Source organism: Chelmon rostratus, chromosome 6 (assembly GCF_017976325.1).
Source record: "Chelmon rostratus isolate fCheRos1 chromosome 6, fCheRos1.pri, whole genome shotgun sequence".
Lineage (NCBI taxonomy): Eukaryota > Metazoa > Chordata > Actinopteri > Chaetodontiformes > Chaetodontidae > Chelmon > Chelmon rostratus.
Window position 1 is genome coordinate 801,857 of NC_055663.1, and position 14,689 is coordinate 816,545.

At 40.5% G+C, this 14,689-nt stretch overlaps 1 protein-coding gene across 1 annotated transcript in view; it reads right to left on the reverse strand.

Moving 5' to 3' along the window:
* cdh13 (cadherin 13, H-cadherin (heart)) overlaps nucleotides 1-14,689 on the reverse strand; it is a 330,027-nt gene that overhangs the window by 165,765 nt on the left and 149,573 nt on the right. The window contains exon 7 of the mRNA XM_041939059.1: nucleotides 6,353-6,497. Within this exon, the coding sequence (XP_041794993.1) occupies nucleotides 6,353-6,497 (145 nt within the window). The remainder of the gene's footprint in view (nucleotides 1-6,352; nucleotides 6,498-14,689) is intronic.

Genomic DNA, 14,689 nt, shown 5'->3' on the forward strand with positions numbered 1-14,689 from the left:
CACGTGAATGACTGCAGTTCAGACAATGCTGCAACTGTAGGCAGTGACAAATGGTTCTACATAAGTGGTTGGCATAAAGCAGGTGTGCCAGCAATGTGCGCTTCTTATAAGCCCCATTTTTGTGATGGCATATGAGTTAGTGGTGATGGTTTTTGAGAGGATGTGAGTGTGCTAGTGTGGAAGGTGCACTCGAAGGCCTCCCGGACTGGAAGAACATTTACAATTTCATGATAGAAAAACATGCGTAGATGATATAAGCGTAAATCCATATTGCCCAGCCCTAAGCTGTATTTTTGTGTGTGTGTGTGTGTGTGTGTGTGTGTGTGTGTGTGTGTGTGTGTGTGTGTGTGTGGCGATGAATCACTCATGTTGTGAGGACTTAAATGTTCACACTCACATTGTGGGAACTTGCCTTCCTTATGGGATAAAATGAGTCCCCATAATGTAAACCATTGCATTTTAGGATGAAGACTTGGGTTTAGGTTCAGGTTAGGGTTAATGTTATCTTCAGGTTAGGGTTAGGGTTAGGCAAGTAGTGGTTATGGTTAGGGTTTGTGTCTAAGTCTCCAGGAGATGATTGTAAGTCTATGCAATGTCCCTAAAAATGATGGAAACACGACTTTGTGTGTGTGTGTGTGTGTGTGTGTGTCAGAGAGAGAGAGAGAGAGAGTAGAGATGGAGCAGCGAACCAGATCCATCCCTCTCTCCCTTCTCAGCAGGAACTCAGGCCTTAATTACCTCTGATATAAACACAAATTAGTCTGGAACACAAACAGAGACTCGGCTATGAGTAATATCTTCATTTATACCCCATCATGTCCAATTACACAAGATATATCACCTAGATGCTACGTTTAACTTGCCTGCATGGTGTTGGCAGAGGAGAGATAAACATAAATTGCCAAAAACATGATGGTCTTAACGCAGTCATTTTTCCAGCAGCACACCATTCCCTCCCTAAACCTGAGATCAAACAAATTTCTCTCTGCAAATTAATTGACAATATGCATGATTTTAGTGATCTCAGTATTTCGTTGATGTTGCAGCAATGAATCCCAAGTGACTTTCAAAACAAACGGAGGAGTAAGACGCACTGCAGAGGTGTATGACATGCTGGGAACTGTTTGTAAATGTTCTCTTGATTGAGTATAATTAGATAGCTGTTTGGTGAGTTTCACCTGCCCTGAAGTTAAATACTGAAATGTATCGTATATGACACTGCAGGTGATTTTGCATGTTTTAGCCCATTCACCACAAACTATATACACATCAATCCAGGCCACAAATCGTTCAGTGCATTCCTTCTTCTTTTCAGACTACCGTTTGTTTCCATCCATCAGATGGCATGAATATTAATTGATACTTACTGAAATGACCTAATTCATTACAGTGAACATCAACCCTGCTTTAATTATTGTCAGTATTACATCACTGATGTAAACTAAACTCAGTGTAGACTTTTCAAATCAATCTTCACTTCATCTATTTGCAAAAAAAGAACATTCAGGCAGAAATAAAAACCTTCTGCTTTGCAGCCTCTACGTTCTGCTACTCCAAATGGCTCAAGACCAGCTTTCAATTTACCGAGTAATTGATTTTGATGTGGAAAAATACAAATAAAAATGTGGGTATGAAAATCCAACCAATGCAGCTCACAGTTGTTGGCGATAAGAAACATATAGAATAACACCGGCTTCTCCTTCAATTAAAAATAAAGCTGTTGTCAGCTGAGATGTTAGCTTGTTCATGATAGCAGTCAGATGGAGTAAATAAAGCATTGTCAATGAAACTGAAATCACTGCAAGTTACTAACACTCTGGTCCAAACTTGGCTTGAAAAAGTTATGATGCAGTCAACCCCTGGTGAAATGGGGCAAGAGCGAGTCAATAACAGTTGTTGATGGACAGGGCAGAGATGGAGAGAATAGAAAAACAGTAATTTTTTGGGAAGTAGGGAGAAAAGGAGACTAGGTTAGTGTGTACACAAAGCCCAAGGCATGAAGGGAAAAGAGAATGAGAGAGATAAAGAGGGAAAAAGAAAAAAGAAAGAGTGGAGGAGTAAACAGACAGGAAGGAGAGGGCTTGCCAGGAGACTCAGGCTTTGGCTGCCTTTGTTATCAGTTTGCACAGAAATGTCAGTGCACTGTGACATTCTCCCCTACAGCTTCCCCCGCCGCCCAGCCACTGCTGTGTAACACACACACCACACGGCTACAGATCTCACACACACACACACACACACGCACACACACACACCCACAGACAGATACACATTCACTCAAAAATGAACGCACACAGCACACACTATATATGCACACACTAAATACGTATTCACATAACAAGGTTTAAATTTATCTGCCTGAGTCCAAGGAGTTAAAAGTGTGTGACACATTTTGTGGTTGCAAAAGAAAAGTCAAAAGTTGAACAATTAATTTTGCTGACCTCAGTTCAGTTGGGCCTCTTGACCTTTGAGATGAGGATGTCCAAAGACTCCTACAACTGCTTCAAGGAAATAATTTTTCCACAAAGGGGAATTTTAATAAATGTTTTTTCAGGAGCACTTGTTGCTCCTAGTGATGAACCCGCAGAGAATTATGGAATATGTGGAGTTTCATAGCAAGTTTCAGCGCATTGTTGGACAAGCAGAGAGCAGCTGGTGGACATAAAGGAGAATGTAGCCACTAAAGTGCCAGATCTTTCTCCCAGGAGCTGGTAGAATAAAGTGCATACTGAACTCAGATTCACCATGAACACTGTTGAGAACATCATGGATAGATGTCTATCTGAGGCATCTATCTAAAATCAACTACTGCTCACCATGAAACCTATGGGGAACTGAAAGGTTGTTAAACATAGTCTGAATGGCTGACTTATTACTAGACAGATCATTGAAGCTGAACTGACATGCTGGCTAAATAGACTATTTAGAACATGGATTTGCAGGCATATGCATGAAACAGTCTTCAGAGCTGCATCCTTCATCTTATCTCTGAGCTCAACTGGATCTGGCATCCATGGCAACCAAAGTACCAAGGAGCTGTCAGAATATACATACTGAAAATAAAATCATACTCCAGTTCATTTTGTTTTGCTCACTTTGGTTTATTCAACCAGGCTTTAATCCACTTAGGAAATAGCATCTTACAGGAAGCCTGGATTTCTAAAAGCATGTACTGAATGACTTTCATACATTAATTTTTCTTCTAAATCAGTATCAGTATCAAATAATTGCATATAAAACCAAATTCAATTCTATCATGTCAAGCAAGAAGGTGCTATCAGATGCTATCAGATCTAACCCAGTAATGTCAAATGACTTTTTAAAAATGTATTGGTGCTGAGCTTGCGGAAGCCGGTGTTAACTTGTCCACTGAAAAAGAGTCAGGGCTGAAAACCTCTATGATGATTCAGGTGTTTTGAGTGGTCTGGCCCTCACTGAGACTGAACCAAGAAGAGATTTTCCTGCAGGGGAATTTGTCATATTTCCAATTCGCTCCGAGTGGGCTCATCCTCTCACTGCTTAACACACAGGCAACTCTGTAAGCATGCCAGGCTGCAATTGTGAGTGTACAGATGAGCCAAAACTGTGGACAATTACACTAAAAACACTAACACCACATTCGGTCAGGGATCCACATTATCGGAATCAGAATCATGGAATGAACAGGCGATCAACACTTTTTTTTCCAGTGATTGAATTGGATTCCATAATTTCTGCTCTGTCACTGCAGGATCAAAACACCAAAATGCAGTTTGACTGCATTATTCTAACAAGATTTAACTGTGCTAGTTTATCAGCCCATTATCCTGTTCTGTATAGCCAGTAACGACATGCTGATGCTCACCTAATACATAACATAGCATAAGCAACGTCTGTATTAGCAATTCATAACACAAGTTCAGCAAGAAGTTGACAACCCCTCAAAATGTCTTTATGGGAAGCTGTCTGTGTGTGAGAGTGTGTGCATGTGTGTGTTTGTGTCTGCCTGCTTGTTGACTAATTCCTCTTATCTGTGAAGCTCAGTTGGCGATAAAGGTTTTTGTCTGTTGGCTTTTGTGCTAATGACGTGCGAGCAAACAGAGAGAGCCGTCACAGAATCTGCTTCAGTGTCTATGCTTTGCACCTCTAACCATCTGAGTGGGACCTACATTCTCCAAACAATCCATACGCTGTAACGTATTTGCCCTTAAGATACTTGACAGGCGGGCCTGAGGGTCTCTTTTCGCACTGAATCAGTGGAACACAGTTCAGGGTGAACAGCAGGAGCACACAGGGTGAAGCAACTGATTTTCACTAATTTCATCATCAGTGCCATGTGGTACAACTAAGACAGTTGGAACATTGTAGGACTAAGAATCCATTTCAGAAAGTGTGGGAGGAACTCTGTCCACAGTGTGTACAACACAAAGCCTCACTGTTAAAGAAACCAGTTTCCACAGGCTGTAGGTGCAGAAATATAAATCAACCAAAGCAACTCAACAGAACCTTGCAGTGATCAACACACAGTTTGTCCAGGGTGTGACCGCCTGCACAACTGTCGCCCAGGCATCATGCCATACCCACTCTTTGATGGACATTAACACCACAGCTGTATGCAGATATCATTAAAAAAAAAAAAAATGGAATATCAATTTTCACTGTTTTAAACACACACACACAATCAGTTGGTATAAGTGATGACCTGCTGCCACCCTTCCTGAAATAGAAGCACCGTACATTTAAGCATCATTTATTTATATTGCAGCCCTGTGAGGGCACGCCTGTCACCTTAAAATAAAAGCAACAGCAGTGACAACAGCTCAGAGAGCCAAGACAGAAGCTGCTGTGACAAAGTGACAAAAGCATCTCAGCGAACGTTAAGAGTTACTGTCGAAGCCAGAGGTGAGTCTTCTCAAAGACTCTGCCAGCTTTGCCTCAGAACTCATTGATTTTAAAACGCTTGACCATGAGATGTGATGGGAGGGGGATGGTGGTTCAGAGTCTTCTACTATGGTCCATAAAGTTAACAATCTGTGAGGAGGCTACATATCGATCATCAGAATCAGATAAACATAAACCAAAAACTCCTTACAGTCAACATTATAAATGCCATTCTGCTATCCAATTTCTTCAAATCTCACATAAAATCTCAATTGGATTTAAATTCAGCTTTTGCAGACACAAAGAGGAGGGGAATCTCAGAAAATAATGTAATGCTTAGTCATGCTTACTCCTTTTTCATGAATGCAGGAAAAACATTTGACCAAGCATGTACTCGCTGATCAATAAATGTAAAACAGTCTTTTAAAAGCAACATTAGTATGTTAGTACATCGGGTGAGGTGTGAAAAAGCACCATAAACATGTATGTCATGGCAAGTCAAAATCAAATGTTTAAGGTGGATTTCCTCAGTGAGTCCTGGCTGATCTTTCCACCGCTGATGAGACCAGCTGTTAGTGGTGCATCATTTCAGTTCAGGTGTCGGCACAGCAGAGAGGTGAAGCTTGTTATATGATGGTGTTTACTGCCACTGCGAGTATCGCATCTTTCAAGTTATCCTAATGTTATATGATTGTGAGGCATCTCAGTAAAAAAAATGTGTTGCTTTCAGCCCCGTCATAGCAGTGCTCTTATAAAGGATATACGGGAGAGTGGAGGGCAGGGAGCGGCGTAGTGCTGTCTGTCACACTGCCACTGGGTCTTTTCTCATACCACTGGGGAAATTCCAGAGTTGGTCATTTTCAATTTTCAGATTTCACAAAGCTGATTTGACTTCCACAGACTTAGCTTTACTAGAACTATAAAGATAGATGCAGAACTAATGTGTCCCATTTATTAAGACTTAATGTTGATCCACATATATTTACATTTAAATTAATACTAAATGTTTTCATTATGTTTGTATTAAAGGAATATGAATTCAATCTAATATTCATGACAGCCTTACAATAAAATGAGTCCTCGAGGAAGCCCTGCAGTTGCCATTAAAAATATGCACCAATGAGACTCATGTCTGAAATAATAATAATGTGGCCTCAAGAAATAGTGAAGGCCTGGTGCCTCTGCAAGTCAAAGTGCTGAGATGATAGTGTAAAACTGCACAGAGAAGTTCAGTGCTCTCCTGAAATACGTTTGTCTTCCAGTGATTTTATTTAAAGGCATGTGCAATGTGCTTTTCACTCCATCGCCACAACAACACATACAAACCGCCTGGCTCAGGCACAAATGTATCATCAACACAACCACTTCCAGGCCTAAGATCAGAGGACATCTCAAGTGGAGCAATCAGCAGTGTGTGTGATATTGCTGTCCAGCTAAATCCAATAACAGTCCAGCTCTCTCTGGGGTCCTTCAATATAACAGTGTCACCTACCTGTAGGGGATCCCTCGAGCACCTCTCCTGTGTAACGCGTCTCTCTGAAGATGGGCCGGTTGTCATTTTGGTCGATGACAGTGATCACTAGCATGGCTGGTCCCTCAACAAGGTTTCCAGCCAAGTCTGTGGTTGAAACTTCCAGCTGTGTAGATGGAAACATAGAGGAATTATTTTCACAACAAAGGTAGTGTTCTGGGGGCTTATTTACAGCAATCTTCCTAAAACTGGTTCAAACCAAGGTCCCACCAATGAAAAGGCATCCACAGCTAAAAATGGACTCCCTACAAACATCACTGCAATTTACAGCTTCTCCCACTACTACCACTTTGCTGCTAAAATGGAAGTTTCCAGGCCCCCCTTGCATTTTCAAGTGGTATCATTGCTGTTTCAAAGACAAGCAGTCCACTTTCAATTTTCCTCAGAGGCCAGCAACTACCAAAATCAGCCATCAGAGGATGGCGTACATTTGTTTCCATATTTTCATAAAAAATCAGCAACACCATTTTGGAAAGAAGACAGGAAACAGATGCATGCTCACTGAAGAGGTAAAGAGAAATTGTCATAATTTCATATGGAGTAATAACATAGTTTGAGTATTGCTTCACATAAACAAGTAGCTACAGCAGAGGTTGGGACCTGGGTGGAGGGCAGAGTGGAGGAACAACTTAATTGAGTATATGATAAAAAAAGGATTAGCTAATGATCAAATTCTTTTTTTTTTTTTTATGATTTTCAGAGCATCCTAACACTGCCAGCCTGACTGGATCAGCAGTCAGCCTTTATTTTCCTGGGGGATCGTACCTGGTGGCAGACAAAGTTGCACAGTGACTATGAGGCTAATAGGGAACCAATCTAAATCCCAATAGCGTCATTATTCTATAGCCATTATGTTGTGCCTTTAGCTTTTACTTCATAATGGTAGGGTAAGAAAAAAAAAGGCCAGTTTAAACACAATTTGGGTAGTTTTAACTGTGGCCATGCTATCACTCAACCTCAAACATCCATGCAGCAGACCCACATCATCACATATTTCTCAATGTAGCTTCTCTCTACTCTGCAGCATTGCTAGTTAACCTTGGGGGCCATACCAGTTTAACAGGGTACAGTTAAAATATGCACAACGTCAGTTCAGCAAACAAGCAGTTTTCAATCCAGAATGGGACAACCCTGTCCCGATTAGTCAGTCTCTGCTTTACTTTACTGTTTTCTACCTGCCAACAACCTCGAGTGGTAGTAGAGTTTTACCATGAATAGTGGAGGGTAAATATATATGCTACAAACTGTGCCAAGTAATTAAAACAGGTGAATCTTGAAGAGAAGCTCAAGAACTAAGAACTAAGTTAATTCATTCATTTTTTGTGCAGCCTGTCAGGTGGCAAATGTAGGTTCCAGGTGGAGACTGAACCCTCTCAGTCCTCGAGCACATTTTAAATGAACCCTGTCACGCTGACAATCCCAGAGACATCTGATTGCCTCGGGGCACTTGATGAATGCATTTATTTAATTTTAAAGGACATGACATTAGTGAGTGACGACATTTTGCAGGTCCAACTAACTGTTGTGCTATACTGTATGAACTCATGTGATACGATGATATGCATGCTCACAATGGCAATGCTAACATGCTGGTGTTTAGCAAGTACGTATAATATTTACCATGTTCCCCATCTTAGTTTAACATATTCATATTCTAGCTTTTATCAATTTACACTTGACACAAAATACAGCTGAGACTGATGGGGATGTCACTGGTTTTGGAGGTGGAGGAGAATTTACTCATAAAATAAAGAATTGAATCATCACAGTCACTACAATCCATCCTGAGAGGACAACGGATGTCTGAACCAAATGTCATGGTCATCTATTTAATAGTTGTTGAGACATTCACTGAAAGCCACAGATGTCTACTTCACGGTGGCGCTGGAGGAAAAGTCAGAGGATCATCATCAGGATTCATCCTCTGGGGACTATGAATGCCTGCACACAGTTCTATGGCAATCCATCTAACATTTCCATTTGGACCACAGTCATGGACTGACCAACAGACTGACATACTATCCCCTGGCTGAAAATGTGAAAAATTTTACTTTGTACAGAGAGGTAGCGCTTTCCTGTTACTGGAAGCATTCGCTACTTTTATTCATTAACACAAGTAGAATTACAATTAGCCGAACAAATAATTCAGCTAACAAGAAAACAGGAAAGCTTTTCCTTTACGGTGTCACTGTTGAATGAACTGGAATAGTGTGATTAGCATTGTCTGGCTGTCTTTAACTTGCTTGTCAGAGTAATTTTCTTTGCAATCATACACATTCATGTCTCAGAAAGAATGTGGTATTGATTGTGTGTCTAAATGTCGAGCACATTTGGCTACAGATGAAGATACAGTGAAGATGCCTACAATATGCATAAAGTGGACACATAATAGCCTGTGTGTTGCCAGCACTGACTCTCACAAGGCTGGGATTACCTTCCTTATAATCTAAATATATACACTGCCAGAAATCCTATTTGCAGATGAGGCTATGCACCATATCCACCCTGAAGTCAGCGATCTGTATCTTATAAGGATACCATATGTGATGGCATCTCCTCCATTTCAATCGTAATCTGTGGTTAAAGAGATCACCTCCATTCCTTTATTAGCACTGGAGCAGGCCTGGAGGAATTCATCAGAGAAAGAGAGAGTGAGGTTCCTCCTTTATCTGGAGCATCACATTAGCAGCCTTTCCTCTTCCTATCAGTAATGCATGACATCATGCAACCTCTCTATCACACGGGTCATCCCACTTCTCTCCCTCTATCTCACTCCTCTGCCTTCCACTTCCTTTGTCCTCCAATCTGTCCGTCACCATGGAGCCTGAAGCGTACAGTGTAATGGCAGTAATGGCACACATGCAGCTGAACAAAGTGTTTTAGGTGTTAGGAGGATAATGGTTTCATACATCATCTCCTCTCTCTTTCTCTCTGCCTTGAGAATATACCATGGGAGGCTTTTCATGAGAGGGACCATTTCCCCCTCCGTCTCCATCCTGCAGAACTGCTGACTCTCAACTAATGGTGTGCTCAACCCAACATGGACTGTATTGTCATCATCTCACACACACACACGCTAAAAGGCATCCTGTATGGCTGAAACAAGCGTGCAGGGATCTGCATGGCAAAAGGATTCCTGTCCTATGCCAGCGAGCATATGTACGCATGACTTACACCTACTTGCACAGACACACACATGCACACACACCAGTGCACGCACACAGCCGAACCTTTCTTCTCAGCATGTCTGAGCTGTAATGAGAGCATTATCTGTGAGGTGCCTAGCGTCAGATCGTTCGAACGTGGGATCGCACAGACGGCACAGCAATAACCTGTTTGGCAGACGGAGGGAATGCATAATCACGCACACATCATCTCATAGCAAAGAAAACAGTGTGATCCTTCAAACAAAGCCAGCCATGAACCGCTTTGATTTGCATGACTTTCTTTGAACAACATGGTACAACATGCAGATATTTTTGCCCCCATCCCACATTACATATATCACGCCGTAACCGGGCTTCGAGCGTGCACAATGAAAAGTGAAGTAATTTATTATGCTCAAAGATATTAGTATGCAGAAAAAACTGGCTTGAGGCTTGACTGTAGTGTTGATGGGAGTTATAATGCAATGCTCAAGGGAAAGGTAGAAGCAACTTGCAGCTAGAAAAACTGAATTGCACACGGCGGTGAGACAGCTTCAGGAAGTTCTCAGATACAACAACAACAATAAAAACATTTTTAGAGGGCCTCATCATTACAGCTGGCAACAATTCTCAGCACCATAGACTCCAAATGCATCCAGTCTGAAAGTAAACTGACTGAAGTTGTAGATTATGTTACTGCAACTAAACCAAAAGATTACAGCACCAAATCATATTTAATGAGGATAATTTATTCATTTTGTATTTCAATAATGGAACATGGAACAAAGAGGAGACAATAATGAGGTGACAAATTAATAATATACATCATAAAAACCACATCATTAACGAATTGCACAAAATGAATAAGCAATAAACAGATAAACAACACTAGATTTTGTCAAAGCTCTGCTGAAATTACTTAAAACCTTTTGAAAGCATTTATGAATTTAACCGGCACTTGTGTCACCACCAGATGAGTCATTTGAAAAATACATTTAGAAGGCTTTTACCCATCAACCTTATTAAAGTAGCTACTAGATGGCAATAATTTAGAGAAATCGTCCTTTGGTTTTCTCCAGATAATGAGATAGTTAACCTGTTATGGTGAGAAAACCAGCTTTGTTATCGACATAGCGAGATCTTTAACTGTTGATCTTAAGATCACGACACTGAAAAATAACCACAGCTGTTTGTGATTTCCACAATAGGCTGCTGAGAAAATCCACAAAGAAAAAATGTTGTCTGTCATAATCAGCTCCACCAAAACAAATAGATAGGCCAGTATTCAAATGGCTGGATTGTTGTCGAGCAACACAAACATATGTGAACTAGCTTTCTACGTTGTCTGGGTCACATTTTTTACTTGGGTTACGTGTTTGAGGTGCTCATTGTCAGCTTGTGATTGTCCAAGGTGTTGGATAAAAATAAAAATGATGAGGAAAGCCTAACACAGCTTGTTTTTCTGCTACACTGAGTGAGGGGCTTAACAACACAAGCCACTCACTCCATTTCTCATCTCATATTCTGTGTTTTACAACAGATCGGGTTTGCTTTTGGCCTCACTTAAAGTTCCCGTGTGTAAGACTCAGGTGATATATAAGGCAGAAATGGCAGAAACTGTTTGTATGTATGCATGTTTTCATTAGTGTGTAATCCCACGAAAAGAGGAATTGTTGTGTTTTCCTTAATATAGAGGGAGATCTCTTAATATTTACAGAGAGCACCAGAGTCTGGCATGTTTCTGCAATAGTCCAGAATCTTGCATTTTTTGCAGCCACCACAGGTCAGGGTTAGGCGAGGGGTATTCAGTATCAGAAGCCTCACCGCAGGATGCCGCTAAATCCTTCAAACTGGACCTTTCAGGGGGAAAATGGTTTATTAGTTTTATCCATAGTACAGCATCAAGTAACAAAGTATATGTGACCAAATCACTCGCTCATAAGGAAACACAAAGATCTACCAAGCAGGAAGTGGGTAGTGATAAGAACTTTCCTCCTCGGGACACGTTGCAGTATTCACTAGTCATATTAGCTCTGAGCAATGCAAGTGAATGTCATCCCTCACCTCTTATATTTAAATAATTTCAGGAAGGGACTTTTAAGTTAAGCAGCTAAACTATTATCCACAGACAGGTCTTGCATTCTGCTGTCAGTTTCGGTTCAGATCTCCATTTACTCACCAATCAAGAATAGCTTCTGGATCTTTTCTCTGTGTCTAGAAGAGGAAACAAGATGTCAGTATCATATCTAAGATGTACTAATTATCACTGTTTTTACCCATAAGTGTCAGAGAACGTTCATAAACTCTGCAAATATTTCATTTCTGCATAGTTGAATGCACACATCCACAGCTATCAACTTACAAATGTGTTACAAACATATTCAATTAATTAGCTTTATGCACATTTGTTAGAGGAGTTTATCACAGTTAGACACATAGAAAGATTATATTTACCTTTTCTGGCTTAATTTAAAAAAAATGCTGGTGGAAACTAAGCCAGACACAAGCATTGGAGCAATGGAGGGAGGATTAAGCCTGTAAAACATATCCTTACAATGATTCTTATTATGATTGCTAATGTTAACTAACACTATATGAACAGCACTGCTGCCTATAGGCAGCATTAGCTGTAATGTGCAAACTCCGTATCAGTTGCCGTGTGTGTGTGTGTGTTTTACTGTTAAACAGTTAGCAGTAGAGAGATGTCTACTCACCTCAAGAGACGAGCAGAACTGCCGTTGCTCCGATGTGCCACTTGAATTCTATTGAGGGTTCACTTGCAGAAATTCCAGTGTTAAATTCGGAGAACTTAAAAAAATGAGACTAAATGTTTTTTGTATATTGTGAAGTGTTTTTTGTTACAGTAATGTGTTACCCTTCCACGAAAACAAAGTGATATAACGGATTGCTAACAAGATAGCAATAACATTACAATTCATGTTCCACTGGCTATTAAACGTTCAGCAGCAAACAATGATGTCAACCCTTTGATAATATTCAACACTTACAATATCGTGTGTGTGTGTGTGTGTGTGTGAGCAGCACTCTCTGCTTTGCCTAGGCTGAAAAATGTTCATAAACATTTTTATTCAGCGCCTTTTTATTGGGCGCCAGACTCCAGTTTTATGTGCGTATTGTAGAAAAAAAATAGACTCGAAGGCGTGAGGCTGCACGGAGGCGCTGCAGACAGCTGCACAGATTACAATGAGAGTGAATCTGTTGTAGGAGACATCTGAGCAGGAAAAATAACTGGTAAAGCTTGTTGTCAAAATCCCTGTCCAAAGCAATCATGAGGTAAGCTAATGTTGCTATAGAGACCAGGTTATAGTGAGGCCATAGAAGAGAGCTACTTATTACAAACCATGTCAAACTAGTGCTAGTCAAACTTCTGTGTTATTCTGGTGAAATTAACACAAAAGTGGTGCAATCAGTAATGCATTACTCCTGAGTACATAATATTGTGAAACAATTTACTACTTTCAAATGACACTAACTGCTTATATGTAATATATTACATTTTGAAAGTACCGTTCTGAACACAGATTCTGTTATGCATATTATACATTCACATGATTAGCATCATTTCTGTAACCTCCTTTTTAGTTTATGGAAAACAGTTTGATGCCTGTGGTTGGAGCTAAGAATGTTGTATGTATGAATCTTATGTATTATACATACACCCGTAGTTTGTGTGTGTCTGTGTATGTGTGTGTGCCTGCTGCGACACACATGTATCCATCCAGTGCTTCATTAAAATATTCTCATGGTTTATTCCCTGGCTGCTGCAGTCTACATGCTGATGTATTCTTGGGCAAATACTGAACCCACATTGCTCCCGATAACTGTGCCATCAGTGTGTGACTGTGTGTGAAAGGTTATCGCTCCTGATGGGCAGGTGGCACCTTGCGTGCCAGTCGGTGCACCAACTGTATGAATGTGTGTATGAGTGAATGCTGACTTGTGTTGTAAAGAGCTTTGAGTTATTGTCAAGACTAGAGAAGTGTTCTATAAATGGAGTCCATTTACCAAAGGTCCATGATGATTTGAGAGGTGGGATTTCCTACTACAGGTGAATGCACCGTCACATCATTTCCACAAACTGCAGTTAGCTGCTGTGTCAGTCCTGGGTCACTTCATTTAATAGAGATTAAACTGAGAGGCACCACTCAAACTCCAGGTCATTACTCAAACCATGTTATTCATAACCCCCAATAAATAAGTATTTTCATTACAATAGTGAATGAAAGATGTGGAACATTTTAAAAAACGTTTAATCTTTAAATGGAATTTAACAGTTGTATAACATTCTAAATGCATGACAGATGCACAACAATTTAAGATTTGAATTTTGCTTCGCTCTTTTGACTTGCACTCCAAGGTGCAAGTCAAATTAACAAGCATCCCTCCAGAAGGTGTGAGCTGAAGAAAAGTGCCCGCTGGAACCCATTGTGGTGGTCAGGGGTTCCTGAAGGAACATATAGGTTTTCAAGGGTTCTTCCAGGAACCATATCCTATGGAAAGTTTTCAAGCACCTTCAGGTAAGAGAAGTTAAATTGACTGAAATTTGCCTTAAATGGCTATCATAAATAATTTATTATATTTATTATACCTTTGTCTCAAATCCGTAATCTCTTACATAGAACATGTTTCTTACGCTTTAGTCTTTGTGTGAAATAGTGAGTCTGATTAAACAGATGTCCTCACAGTAATGGGAATGTTTATCAAACACAATTTGGTAAAAAAGGTGTACCTTTACTCACTCTATACTTATCTTGGCACTGCTGCTTCTGCCGGGTGCTAGGTCTGCTCTGATAGCTCTGTTTGTACAAAGAATCCTCACTGGTCCTCTTTGGTTGGATGCTTGTGTTAATCCTTACCTATGCACCCTTCCTCTCCTCTTAGCGATCTTTGCATAATACACTGCAGAGAATACGTGCATGAGATTTTCTCTGTGCATGACAGACGGAAAGAGTAAAAGAGAATGCATGTTTTTCTGAATACATGTGGGCACTGACTATTAGCATGAGGGAATATGTGGAATAAGGTCTTCTGAGACCCACTCAGCCTCCAGCATATAGCATGTGCAAGTTATACTGCAGGTACTGTACACTCCACCATCATCCATCGCTTCTACCTGCCAGCTCCTGAGAAT